This window comes from Bos grunniens, chromosome 23, assembly GCF_055505025.1.
Source record: "Bos grunniens cultivar Pamir isolate PY7600 chromosome 23, Bosgru_T2T1.0, whole genome shotgun sequence".
NCBI lineage: Eukaryota > Metazoa > Chordata > Mammalia > Artiodactyla > Bovidae > Bos > Bos grunniens.
Genome location: NC_141187.1, coordinates 8470104 through 8482674, shown reverse-complemented (window position 1 = coordinate 8482674; position 12571 = coordinate 8470104). Strand labels below are relative to the sequence as shown.

Sequence of the window (12571 nt, the reverse complement as noted above, 5' to 3'; positions counted from 1 at the left end):
CTCAACCAGGAGGCTCCTGTGTGGCTGCTTGTTAATGGTTTGGATATGTTGGAGGAGGGCACTTGGAACACCTGTTTTTAACTGCGTTAGAATGGGAGAAACAAGTTTCCTCCTCACATGTGTGCACGAACTGTGAACACAGCCCCATTTACCTCATATAGCCCCACGGAGATGAAACCGTTCACCTCAGGTTGGGACTCGAACCCACGTGGCCAGGGTGTGAACCCAGACAAAACTCAGAATCTTCCGACAGATCACACACCTGGCTTAAGGACTTAATGGAGCTCAGGTTCTTGACGTCTTGTTGAAGAACGAATTCAGTGAGAGACGAAGTGATAGATGAGAAGTGGATTTATTCAGAGAGGAACACACTCCACAGATGGAGTGTGGGCCATCTCAGAAGGCAAGAACGGGCTTGAAACGTAGTACGGTTAGCTTCCATGGGCTGGGTAACTTCATAGGCTAATGAGTGGGAGGATTATTCCAACTATTTTGGGGAAAGGGTGGAGATTTCCAGGAACTGGGCCCCCACCCACATATGGGTCTTTGCTGGTTGATCTTGGAACTGTCATGGCACCTTGTGGGAGTGTCATTTACCTGGATTATGTGTTACAGTGAGCATTCACCTAGGATCAAGATCTAGGGTGAGTCGACTTGTCCACCATCTTGGACCTGTTTGGTTCAGTCAGTTTGTGTTATGTCCTTGGGCTCCTTCATTCCTTTAAAGGTTGGGCCCTGCCCTCTTCCCTCCTGTGGAGTGGATATTACATGAAAAGATGCACGTTAGCCATTCAGTTTCATGATGGGTCACACTCATTGCAAGATGACAAGACTGCGATTGAAGTGGAACAGGAGATAAAGGAGGCTTCCCTGAAGTTGGGAAAAAATGAGGAAAAAGTAACCGGTTAGAAAGATGAGACAGGCATAGTAAGATTTCCTTTTTCTTTCGGCTGTGCTGCATGGTATGTGGGATCTTAGTCCCCTGACTGTTAGGGAAATTAAAGTGGAGGTAGTCTTGTTCAGGCTTCAGAAGCAGGAGAGCAGGCCTCTGACCTGCTTCTGACCTGCCTGGACACTGCCCAATTCCGTGGCTGTCTTCAAGCAGAGCAAGTCAGGTGGCACTTGAAATAAAGATAATGGTGGGGCTTCCCTGGTGGCTTAGTGGTGAAGAATCCACCTGCCAATGCAGGAGACACGGGTTTGATCCCCAATCTAGGAAGATCTCATGTGTCTCAGAGGAACTAAGCCCGAGTGCTGCAGCCACTGAGCCTGTGCTCTAGAGCCCGGAGCCAAACTGCTGAGCCTGGGAGCCACAACTACCGAAGCCCTCCTGCCCTAGAGCCTGTGCTTGGCAACGAGAGAAGCCACTGCAATGAAAAGCCCACGCAAGCAACTAGAGAGTACCCCCACTCACCACAACTAGAGAAAAGCCTGAGCAGCAACAAAGACCCAGCACAGCCAAAAATAACAAAAAATAAAATTATATTAAAAAAAGAGAAAGGGGTGAACCTTGGAATTCTTGAGCCCCTGGAGGTCTGGCCAACCCCCCAAGATATAATGAAATCCTATGACTCACAAGGTAAAAGAAACAGCATTATAAAAAGGTATTTTTGCACACAAACTCATGATGGTATCAGTCTATGGTTTGGAATTATAATCAGGAGCCCCTGAAACTGCAATTCGAAGTCTCACTCGTGGGGTGGATGCACCACTCGGGAACTTTTCCTAACTAGGATTCCAGATTGCTGTTAATGAGGGACTTCCCAGCTGTTTAAGTCGGAATGTTGGTTAGCCCAATTTGGTGATGTACTTGTTGTTCAATTTTCTCAATTGTTTCTATTTCTCTTCTTTTAATGACTGTCTATTGAAATCAGGCCAGATAATCCTCTATTAAATATTAAAATCATTTCACCAGGGATCGAACCACGTCTCCTGGATTAGAAACGTCCCACTTGACAGCTAGGGAGGTCCCCACTGTGAGATTCTCTGAATTATGTTGGGCCTGCAGGGAGAAGCAGCACAGTGTCACTTTCCCAGGAGAATTAATCAAGAGAAAAGCCTGTAAGTAGAAAGCAGCTGAGTGTGGAGTTTTTTTTTTTTTTTTTAATTAGAGAGAGATCCTTAAAATTCCAGAATGAACAGGGTTGGAGAAGTTTAAATAATTTCCTAACTTCAAATCTAAATTTGAAGTGACTCATGGTAATTGTGCCAACAACATTCCAAGAGGGTGGTTTGGAATTCAAGTGGTCCTCCCTTGGGGGACATTTTGAGTCTGGGAGGTAGTTTCAACTAGAAGAGTTATTTCTGGAATAAACCCAGTTGCATGTTCCACAAATGGGCTCTGGGTCTGGTAGGACCTATAGAAACCCGATTACTGAGCTAATCAGTGTTAGAGTAGACCAAGAAACAAAGCCCACTTTCCTCATATGATGAAGGCATTCCCCAAATAACTGAGGCACACATTTAGAGGCTTCTGAGCACGTGCTTGCTCAGGAGCTCTGCTGAGGAAGACATGAAGATGTAGGGTGAGTGCCTTCTCAGATAAGAATCTGCAAGTGGAAACTCACACAGGTCCTGGTGAGGTGGAGGGGCCTTCTGTTTTGCAGAAGTCCTGCTTGTTTCTCACTTGGTCTCCGCTCTCTTTTTTTTTTAACCCCAAGATCCCACAACTGGAACTTGGATGGGGGAAAGAGGGCTGTTCTCAAAATAGGCTCAATTCAGCTCAGTTCAGTTCAGTCACCCAGTCGTGTCTGATTCTTTGCAACCCATGGACTGCAGCACGCTATGCCTCCCTGTCCATCACCAACTCCCGGAGCTTACTCAAACTCATGTCCATCGAGTCAGTGATGCCATCCAACCATCTCATCCTCTGTCGTCCATCCCGTTCTCCTCCTGCCTTCAATCTTTCTGAGCATCAGGGTCTTTTCCAATGAGTCAGCTCTGCATCAGGTGGCCAAAGTATTGGAATTTCAGCTTCAGCATCAGTCTTTCCAATGAATATGCAGGACTGATCTCCTTTAGGATTGACTGGTTGGATCTCCTTGCAGTCCAAGGGACTCTCAAGAGTCTTCTCCAACACCACAGTTCAAAAGCATCAATTCTTCGGCGCTCAGCTTTATGGTCCGACTCTCACATTCATACATGACTACTGGAAAAACCATATTTTTGACTAGACGGACCTTTGTTGGCAAAGTAATGTGTCTGCTTTTTAATATGCTATCTAGGTTGGTCATAGCTTTTCTTCCAAAGAGCAAGCGTCTTAATTTCATGGCTGCACTCACCTCAGAGCGGAGGTAAGAAAATCCAGCGGTTCTTCAATTGCAAAGCATCCCAATCCTTGAAACAGCGTCATCTTACTTAACCGTAGTTTTAAGAAGTGCAGTAGTTTCCTACGACAGAGTACTTGTGGCTGAGGGTGGTAGACTCGCCCTGGCACGCGGAGCCGGCCTCGGGCACCGGTCCTGCGTTCCGCGGGTGTCGCGCGCCCCCGGCCGGCCGCCAGGCGCGCAACCAGGCGGCGGCTGCCGAGGCGGAAGCGAAAGCAAAAGCGAAAGCCCAGGAGCCTGGCCGCCCCCGGCTGGGGGAGCCTCGCCTGCCAAAAGAGGCGAGACGGAGCGGAGGCCGCGCGAGGGGACCTCAGAGCTCAGCCCTCGGCACGCCAGCAAAGAGCTCGGGAGCCCCCACTGGTGAGCTTGTGCGCGTGGAAACCTGGAACGCTGACACAGGCGCAGCCCGCCCGGCACGCGCGCTGCGCCCCCGCCTCCGGCCCCTTTGGACCCGGGGCCTGGGGAGCGCGGCGGGCATCGTCTGGCCCCTGGGAACTCGGCGGCGGCTGGCGGGGCCGGGGTGTGCGGTGGGGGTCACGGGACGTGTTTTAGAGGACGAGGCTGCTGATGGTCAGGCTTCCCAGCTCCCTCTGTCAGGCCGAATGCCTTGGGTCCTAGGAGGGGGGTGCTGGTGAGACGGGGTACCCAGGGCATCTTTCAGGGCAGCACAGGGTTAAAAAAAAAAAAAAGGAGGGGGCGGGGGGAAGCCAGCGGACGCTTGGGCAGAGTGGGAGTGGGGATAGGGACTGGAAGCCACCTCTGTCCTTCTCTTCTACCCCTAGATCTCGCCATGCGGCGCCCGGACCTGAGACTCTGGGCCTCTCTGCTGCTGGCGGACTTGGCCTTGCTCTGGCTGCTGCAGGGGCCCCTGGGGGCCCTACTTCCCCTCGGGCTTCCCGGCCTGTGGCTGGAGGGCGCCTTGCGACTCGGTGGACTTTGGGGGCTGCTGAGGCTGGGAGGGCTGCTGGAGGGCGTGGGAGCACTGCTGCCGATCCTCTGCCTGGTGAACCCCCTGTTTCTCTCCCTGAGGGCTCTTGTCCTGGGGGCCTTGAGCGCCCCTCTGGTCAGAGTGGCTGCAGCCACCTGGGCCTGGCTGCTGCTGGGGTATGGGGCAGTGGGGCTGAGCAGGGCCCTGTGGGCCGTGCTGAGCCCTCCAGGAGCCAAGGCGGAGGGGCAGGGCCAGGAGAACAGAGTCTTGATGTGGAGGCTGCTGAAGCTGTCCTGGCCTGACCTGCCTTTCCTGGTTGCCGCCTTCTCCTTCCTCTCTCTGGCCGTGTTGGGTGAGTGGGGAGAGGGCGCAGGGACTTGGGGGTTGGGAGGAGGCCTTTCAGCAGCCGCACTCTGACTGGGCCCTCCTGGCTGTTGCAGGTGAGACCGTGATCCCTTACTATTTTGGCCGTGTGATTGACATCCTGGGGGGCGACTTTGATCCTGATGCCTTTGCCAGTGCCATCTTTTTCGTGTGTCTCTTCTCTGTTGGGAGGTAGGTGATGAGCGATTTGTTAGCCCCCAGTTTTTACAGGGGACCTCACTTTGCTGTTTTCAATCCCCTTTGTGCACAAAGCACAAAACTCTTAAATGAAGAAAAAGCCTGTATGAGTTCATTCACCGTCTATATCAAGCATCCATCCATTTACTCCATTCGCTGCCTGGCTCCAACATCTTCAAAGTTTATATTGCTTATTATAGTTCAGATACGAGTGAGTGTAGTACAATAGGTGTTTTTGTGTTGAGTGGAATGTCTCTCAGTTGCCTGTGAGCATTTTTATCTCCGTGAAGTTCCGTTTCTCTTTTCTGATCTGACCTCCCAGCTCATGTTTGTTTCCAGTTAGCCTATTGTCAGGGTGGGGGGCATGTTTGTTCATCCTGACCCTTCTTCCCTAACTCATCTTGTCAGTCTTGGAAGCTCTTACTCTGAGCCTTGTCACCTTTCTTTCCAGCATCTTTACTCTTTCCCACTGTATTTACTTTCCCTTTTGTTTTTCAACACAGCCAGGAATCTGCTGTCTACAAACTAACTACTTGGTAGGGGTTGGGACTAAGATGAGGCTCACTGAGTCCTCTTTTTTCCTTCCTCTGTTCATTCCTGCCCTTCATGTCTCTTATTTGTTTCTCTTCTGCTGTCTTGATATACTACCCCCAACTTTGTACTTCTTTTCCTTCTGTGCTTTTTCTTCTCCTTCCCTCCCCCTTCGTCTCTGCATCTCTCTCTCCTTCATCCTCCAACCCTCTTTCCCCACAGCTCTCTGTGTGCAGGCTGCCGAGGAAGCATCTTCACCTTCACCATGTCCAGAATCAACCTGCGGATCAGGGAGATGCTTTTCTCTTCCCTCCTGCACCAGGACCTCCCTTTCTTCCAAGAGACTAAGACAGGTAAGGCCTGGGGTGCAGGTCTGGGGTCCTCCTACATGTTCCTTGCCCACCTGCTGCCACCTACCTGCACCCAGCCGGGCCTGCCTGCATCCTTGGTGCCAGGGCCGGGAGCTGTTTTTCTCTCTCTGGGGACCTGTCTCTCTGCAAGGAAGGGGGGCTCCGTGAGATGACCGGGAGGTCAGGATGGAATTTCTGGGGGTTCTGCATTACAACACATGGTTTCCTTGCCTGCTCTGTCCTGCCCAGGGGAGCTGAATTCCCGGCTGAGCTCGGATACCAAACTGATGAGTAACTGGCTTCCTTATAACACCAATGTGCTGTCTCGAAGCCTGGTGAAAGTGCTGGGACTTTATGGCTTCATGCTCAACCTGTCACCTCGACTCACCTTCCTCTCTCTGTTCGAGGTGCCTCTCATGATAGCGGCTGAAAAGGTGTACAATGCCCGCCGTCAGGTATGTGCGGATGCTGGGGAATCCCCAGGGAAGACCACATCCCAGGGACTTTATGTGAACGTGTGTGTTTTTGAGAGAGGAGTGGGGGGAGAGGGAGAGATTTTCAGATGTTGAATGTGGTTCCCTGTGCTATACAGTAAATCCTTGTTGCTTCTCTACTTTGTGTGAGTGATTTATATCTGTTAACCTCAAACTCCAAATGTATCCCCTCCTCCACATTTGGTAACCATAAGTTTTTTTTTATTTTTTATGTCTGTGAGTCTGTTTTGTGCATAGATCCACTTGTATTTTTTTTAGATTGCACATATAAACAATATCATATAATATTTGTCTTTCTCTGTCTTACTTCACTTAGCATGAAGGGACTGGAGTGGGCTGTGGGGGTTGGCTGTCTTCTGCCAAATTGGCCCGCTCCATCGTTGGCCCCACTGTTCCAGGCAGTCCTTTGGGAGATCCAGGACGCCACGGCGAAAGCTGGGCAGGTGGTGCGGGAGTCGGTTGGAGGGCTGCAGACCGTGCGCAGTTTTGGAGCCGAGGAGCAAGAGGTCTGTCGCTATAAGGAGGCCCTTGAACGATGCCGGCGGCTATGGTGGCGACGGGACCTGGAACGGGCCCTCTATCTGCTCTTAAGGAGGGTGAGGAAGCTGAGGGCTGGAGGAGGGGCACAGGTGGGGGCTGGTGTTGGGGGTCCTTGGGGTTCTCGATGCTTTTGCCAGTGCCTTCTTTTTCATGTGTCTCTTCTCTGTTGGGAGGTAGGTGATGAGCGATTTGTTAGCCCCCAGTTTTTTCAGGGGAGCTACTCTCCTGTTTTCAATTCCCTTTGTGCACAAAGCACAAAATACTTAAACAAAGAAAAGTCTGCATTTGTTCATTCACTGTTCTGTGTCAAGCATCCATCCATTTACTCCTTCATTCGCCACCTGGCTCCAACATCTTCAAAGTTTATATTACTTATTATAGTTACAGAGTCGAGTGAATGTAGTATAACAGGTGTTTTTGTGTTGGATGGAATGTCTCATCATAGGGGCAGGGAGGCCAAAGAGTGGAAGGTCCTCAGGCTCTCCTTTCTTCTCCCTTCAGATGCTGCACTTGGCAATGAAGGTGCTCTTGCTGAACTGTGCGTTGCAGCAGATCCTGGCCGGGGACCTCACCCGCGGTGGGCTCCTCTCCTTCCTGCTTTACCAGGAGGACGTGGGCAAGTACATGCATGTGAGTTGGGAGCTGTGCGTGCTCTCATTTTCCTCCTTTGGCTTCTATTTTGTTCCCCTTAAAAAAACAAACTGAAATAACCCCAACTCATTGTCATTTAAAATTTCAAACTTGGGTTAAAAAAAGAGGAAAACGATAAATCTATAAACGTGAACCTCCTTGTACTCAGCATCTTTTTTTTTTTTTTTTTTTTACTTTTTGTTTAACTTTTTAAAGACAACTTTTTACTTTATATTGGTATATAGCCGGTTAACAACGTTATGACAATTTCAGGTGTACAGCAAAGTGAATCAATCTCCATTCTTTTTTAGATTCTTTTCCCATGTAGGTCATTACAGGGTTTTGAATAGAGTTCCCTGTGCTCTACAGTAGGTCCTTATTAGTTATCTATTTAATATATAATTGTGTGTATATATCAGAGGATATAGACTATACTTCTCTGTGCTATACAATGGGACCTTGTTTTTTATCTCCCAGCATCTAACAGTTATCAACTCATGGCCAATGTTATTTTATCTATACCACCCACCGACTTCTCCCCACCCATATTACTTTGAATCAGAGGCAAGATATGGTTTCATCTGTAAATATGTATCTCTAAATGTAAACATTACAAATATATAACCACAAAGCCATGATCATACCAAAAAAATTAACAATAACCTCACCAAATACAGTGGTCAGATTTCCACGTTTCATAGAGGTATGTATTATATTGATCTCTTTTTTCCTCTCTCATATACATCTGTGGTGGCAACAATCAATAAAGCTTAGTGTCACGATCTATTGAATTATTCAGGGTTGCAAAAATGGTGACACTCTGTCATTCCTTCATTTATTAGCCAGGATGCATCTCTCCGGGAGATGTCTTCTCATGTGCTGATAAGCTGCTGAGGGGTATAGTTTGATTAGGAAAGGCAGAATGAGTATTTAGTTCTTTCCCTATAGACGTGTGCTCACTCGCTCAGTCCTGTCCGACTGTTTGCAACCCCATGGACTGTAGCCCGCCAGACTCCTCTGTCCATGGGATATTAAGGCAAGAACACTGGAGTGGGTTGCCATGCCCTCCTCCAGGGATTCTTCCTGACCAGGAATTGAACCTTTGTCTCCTGCATTGGCAGGCAGATTCTTTACCAGTGAGCCTCCTGGGACACCCTCCTTATATAAAGCAGTTTTGAAAAGTAATTAGTTACTGCACCTTGGGCTTTAGTTTATAACTTTTATAAACATCTCTTACATGTGGAGAGCTGTGTGAGGCAGTCTGGTGGCTGCAAAGATGAGGTGGGCACAGTGCTTGCATTTAAGGAGTCCCTGTCTCACCAGGCTAGACAGCTGTGTACAAGTAACACAGCACAGTAGCTGGAAAGGTCTGGAGATGAAGGTGACGCTGGATGGGAGGGGCAAAGATGTCTCCATCCTTTACAGTACAAATTGGAATAATGGGGTGCTGGTGCCCATTTTGAGTCAAATTGCACACTTACTCCTGATAGTCCAGTGGTTAGGACTCTGTGCTCCCACTGCAGGGTGCATGGGTTTGATTCCTGGTGGGGCAACTAGGGTCCCACTTGCCACCTGGGGCAGCCAACATTTTTTGTAAAAATCTTTTTTTTTTTTTTAGACTCTTATACTAGTTATTTCATATGGAAGCCATCTGCCTCATTATTCAGGAAAGTGAGTGTTAGTTGCTCAGTTGCATCCCAGTCTTCAACCCGCCAGGCTCCTCTGTCCATGGAATTCTCCAGGCAAGAATACTGGAGTGGGTTGCCGTTCCTTTCTCCAGTTAAAAAATCTTTTCTAAGAAAGTTTTTTTTTTTTTTAATCTTTAAAAATTAAAGGTGGTGATCTTTTTTGGGACAAGGGGAGAAGCCCAGCTCGGGTGGAGTGTGGCGGGGCTGTGTGAGGAGCTGGGAAGCTGGTTCGTGGCACAGCTGCCTTTGCTTAGCTGAGCCCCGCCCTTCTGTTTTGCAGACCCTGGTGTACATGTTTGGGGACATGCTGAGCAACGTGGGGGCAGCCGAGAAGGTGTTCCGCTACCTGGACCGAAAGCCAGATCTGCCTCCACCGGGGACTCTGGCCCCACCCACTCTGCAGGGCAGGGTGAATTTCCAGAACGTCTCCTTTGCGTATCCCAGTCGCCCCGACCAGCCTGCGCTCCAGGTGCCCGATGCGGGGAGCCTGGGCCCCTGACTCCCCGCGCGGATGATCGGCCTCCAAGGAGAGGGGAGGCCGGGGGAAGGGGCAGGCCTCTGACTCTTCCCCGGCTGTTCTAGGGTCTGACGTTCACCCTGAGTCCCGGGCAGATGACGGCGCTGGTGGGGCCCAACGGGTCTGGAAAGAGCACGGTGGCCGCGCTGCTGCAGAATCTGTACCAGCCCACCGAGGGCCAGGTGCTGCTGGACGGGAAGCCGGTCTCCGAGTATGAGCACCACTACCTGCACCGTCAGGTGGGGAGGACGGAGAAGGGTGGGCAGAGGGCAGGGGAGGGGCGTGGGGCGGGAACCCAAGGGGTCGGTGGTGAGCCGGGCGGGCGGGGAGGAAGGGCGGGTCCCTGCCGCGGGGGATGATGCACAGCCCTCTGCTCCCGTCGCCTCCGCTCAGGTGGTCTTGGTAGGGCAGGAGCCCGTGCTGTTCTCGGGCTCGGTGAGGGACAACATCACCTACGGCCTGAAGGGCTGCAGCGACGAGAAGGTGCTGGCTGCGGCCCGGGCGGCCCGCGCGGAGGAGTTCATCCGCGAGCTGGAGCTCGGGCTCGATACAGGTACCTGCGGCCACGGCGTCGCCCCCTGCGCGCGCCAAGTGGGCGCTGTGGCCTCCCGACCCCCTCGGGAGCCTGTGTTCCCAGAGGAGCGGCCGCCGCGGAGGTCCCCCGCCCCACCCCCGTCCACGGGCGCTCGTCCTCCGGAGCGGTGCCCGTGGAAGTACCAGCCGCGCCTGTGACGCGGGCGTTGTCTGGGCCCCTGCCTCTGAGGAGAGGGGTTTCTCGGTCTCCTCAGAGGTGGGGGAGAAAGGCAGCCAGCTGGCCGTGGGGCAGAAGCAACGCCTGGCCATCGCCCGGGCCCTCGTGCGGGACCCCCGCGTCCTCATCCTGGATGAAGCCACTAGTGCCCTGGACGTGGAGTGTGAGCAGGCTGTGAGTGCGGGGCGGCGGGACCTCTCTTGGGGCTGGGGCCGGGCGGGGACCTCCCCGATCCTCTGAGGCTGCCTGACCCCGCGGAGGGAGGAGGGCAGCTGACCTTGCCCTTCTGCTCTGTGCTACCTTCTCGTGGCTCACGCCTCTTCCCCCTAAGCCCCGTGGGCCCCGGCCTCCAGCCCCTTCTGACCCGGCACCCGGGGCATCGCGATCCTCCCCCTTCAGCTGCAGGACTGGAGAGCACAGGGGACCCGCACGGTGCTGGTGATCGCCCACAGGCTGCAGACGGTTCAGAGCGCCGACCAGGTCCTGGTGCTGAGGCAGGGGCGGCTGCAGGGCCCCGAGCAGCTCATGGACGGGCAGGACCTCTACTCCTGGCTGGTGCAGCAGAACCGGAGCGTGGAGACCCCAGACACAGCCGGCCCCGCCCAGGGCCATCTCAGCGACCCGGAGTAGCTCCTGCCTTGGCTTTCCCTGGGTGTGTTCCCCTGGCTGGTTGTTTTTGGAGCTGGATTTAGACCGTGGGTACTTCTGCTGGGGCCGTGGGAGGGCGGGGGACGGGAGACGTGGTATCTGTCTGCATCCAGGAACCTTAGTTACTTGACGAACAGAGTTTTGCCTGGTGCTGAGTACTGTATTGTGGCATCTTGAGTATATTTAAAACTATTTTTTCTTACATAAATAGCATACATTTGTATAGTAAATTTAGACAATAGAGACAGTCTAAAGGAGAAAAGAAAAGAGAAAAGAGTCTAAAGGAGAAGGAGAAAAGTAAAATTATGCACTGTTTCATGTCCCAGAGATAATCACCATGACTATTTTGCTGGCTGTCTGATCAGTCTTTGGATTGTTCTTTGAGATACATAACTATTCATGAGTTTGCCCTTCCCTGTCTTTTTCTCAGTTCCCACCAGGGTCTGATATTTTGGGGACCACTAGGATATGGGGGAGCAGAGTACTGTTCCCTAATTAACAGTTTTAATAAAATTTTGATAACAGCTACTGTGTACAGTGTTTTAATATGTGTAGGAAATATGCGAAGTCTTTTCCATGTGTTATCATTTTTAATGCTTATCCTCAACCCTTTGAGGATAACCCTTATACCCATTGTATGTATGAGAAAACTGAGTCTCAAAGAGATTAAAGGACTTTCCCAAGGTTGCACAGTGGTGGAATTGGACTTGGAATCCAGGCCTGACCCCGGAGTCCACACTGTCAACCAATTATATTGCACCTTGTGTTATAGTCTACTGAATAATCAAACCTCGTAAAGCTCTTTCACTTCTAGTTGTGAACAGCTCTGAATTCCTTATTTTCTAATTCCATTGTTACAACTTTTGTTCATTGTGTTGTGAAAGTGAAAGTGTTAGTCACTCAGTCGTGTCTGACTCTTTACGACGTCATGGACTGTAGCCCACCAGGCTCCTCTGTCCATGGGATTCTCCAGGCAAGAATACTGGAGTGGGTAGCCATTCCCTTCTCCAGAGGTTTTTCCTGATCCAGGGATCGAACCTGGGTCTCCTGCATCATAGGCAGATTTTTGTACCATCTGAGCCACCAGGGAATGATCTCATGTCCAAAGAGATTCCCCTACCATTGGTTCATCTCTTCCAGACATTGTTAATGAAGTCATTTTTCTTTCTAGGGGACAAGTAAAGCAGTATCACTCCTGAAAAATCCTTCCTGTGTCCCTACTCTTTTCTGCACTGATATTTCTTCCCCAGAAACACAGCTTATCTAGCCCATTTCTCTCTGCTTTGCCTTTTGGAAAGGACGTTCCATCCATGATAAACTTCCTGCCCTCCTGATACCTTTGTGCCTCCGTATATGGCGCGCCCTGCCATTCCCAAAATGGCTCTCCCCATTAGGCCCTAGTTCTTTAAGATTCACCAGCAGCAGCAGGGTTTAAGTCTCCCAGGAATCCTTCTCTAGATGTCTCAGAGCTCCTTTCCATGTGCTCCAGCTGCTCTGCTCCCGGGGCTCACCTCTCTCACTGTCCCTATTAAATTCTCCACCCCCACCATCGACCTCCATCCTTAAACTAGACCGTGAGCCCCTGCAGGGGAGGCCATCTGTCTTAT

General features: G+C 51.2%; 1 protein-coding gene and 1 long non-coding RNA gene across 5 annotated transcripts; one reads left to right on the top strand and one right to left on the bottom strand.

Moving 5' to 3' along the window:
• Positions 1–333: 333 nt before the first annotated feature.
• Positions 334–3490, bottom strand: LOC147346558 (uncharacterized). 2 transcript variants are annotated; one of them, XR_015152953.1, is made up of 2 exons: positions 2568–3490; positions 334–750 (listed from the first exon to the last, which is right to left on the bottom strand). It is a non-coding gene; the product is annotated as an uncharacterized LOC147346558 (long non-coding RNA). The 2 variants fall into 2 exon arrangements; XR_015152952.1 differs by having other exon boundaries at positions 334–870; positions 2568–3476.
• Positions 3491–3590: 100 nt separating this feature from the next.
• On the top strand, positions 3591–11488 carry TAP2 (transporter 2, ATP binding cassette subfamily B member). 3 transcript variants are annotated; one of them, XR_015152951.1, is made up of 13 exons: positions 3591–3686; positions 4109–4606; positions 4695–4809; positions 5569–5699; positions 5946–6151; positions 6589–6786; positions 7232–7360; positions 8979–9102; positions 9329–9517; positions 9631–9804; positions 9959–10118; positions 10354–10490; positions 10716–11488. XR_015152951.1 is itself a non-coding variant. In XM_086371081.1 (12 exons), exons 2-12 carry the CDS (start codon positions 4117–4119, stop codon positions 10944–10946), a joined length of 2160 nt encoding a protein of 719 aa, XP_086227207.1. In that variant the 5' UTR covers positions 3591–3686; positions 4109–4116; the 3' UTR covers positions 10947–11488. The 3 variants fall into 3 exon arrangements, 2 of the variants coding, with proteins under 2 accessions (XP_086227207.1, XP_086227208.1); XM_086371081.1 differs by lacking the exon at positions 8979–9102; XM_086371082.1 differs by lacking the exon at positions 8979–9102 and having other exon boundaries at positions 3591–3957.
• Positions 11489–12571: the final 1083 nt, after the last annotated feature.

Coding starts and splice junctions, on each gene's coding strand:
- TAP2 (XM_086371081.1), top strand. CDS start 4,117: ATGCGGCGCCCGGACCTGAGACTCTGGGCCTCTCTGCTGCTGGCGGAC. Junction 4,607..4,694: donor CCTCTCTCTGGCCGTGTTGG/GTGAGTGGGGAG, acceptor TGGCTGTTGCAG/GTGAGACCGTGATCCCTTAC. Junction 9,805..9,958: donor ACCACTACCTGCACCGTCAG/GTGGGGAGGACG, acceptor GCCTCCGCTCAG/GTGGTCTTGGTAGGGCAGGA.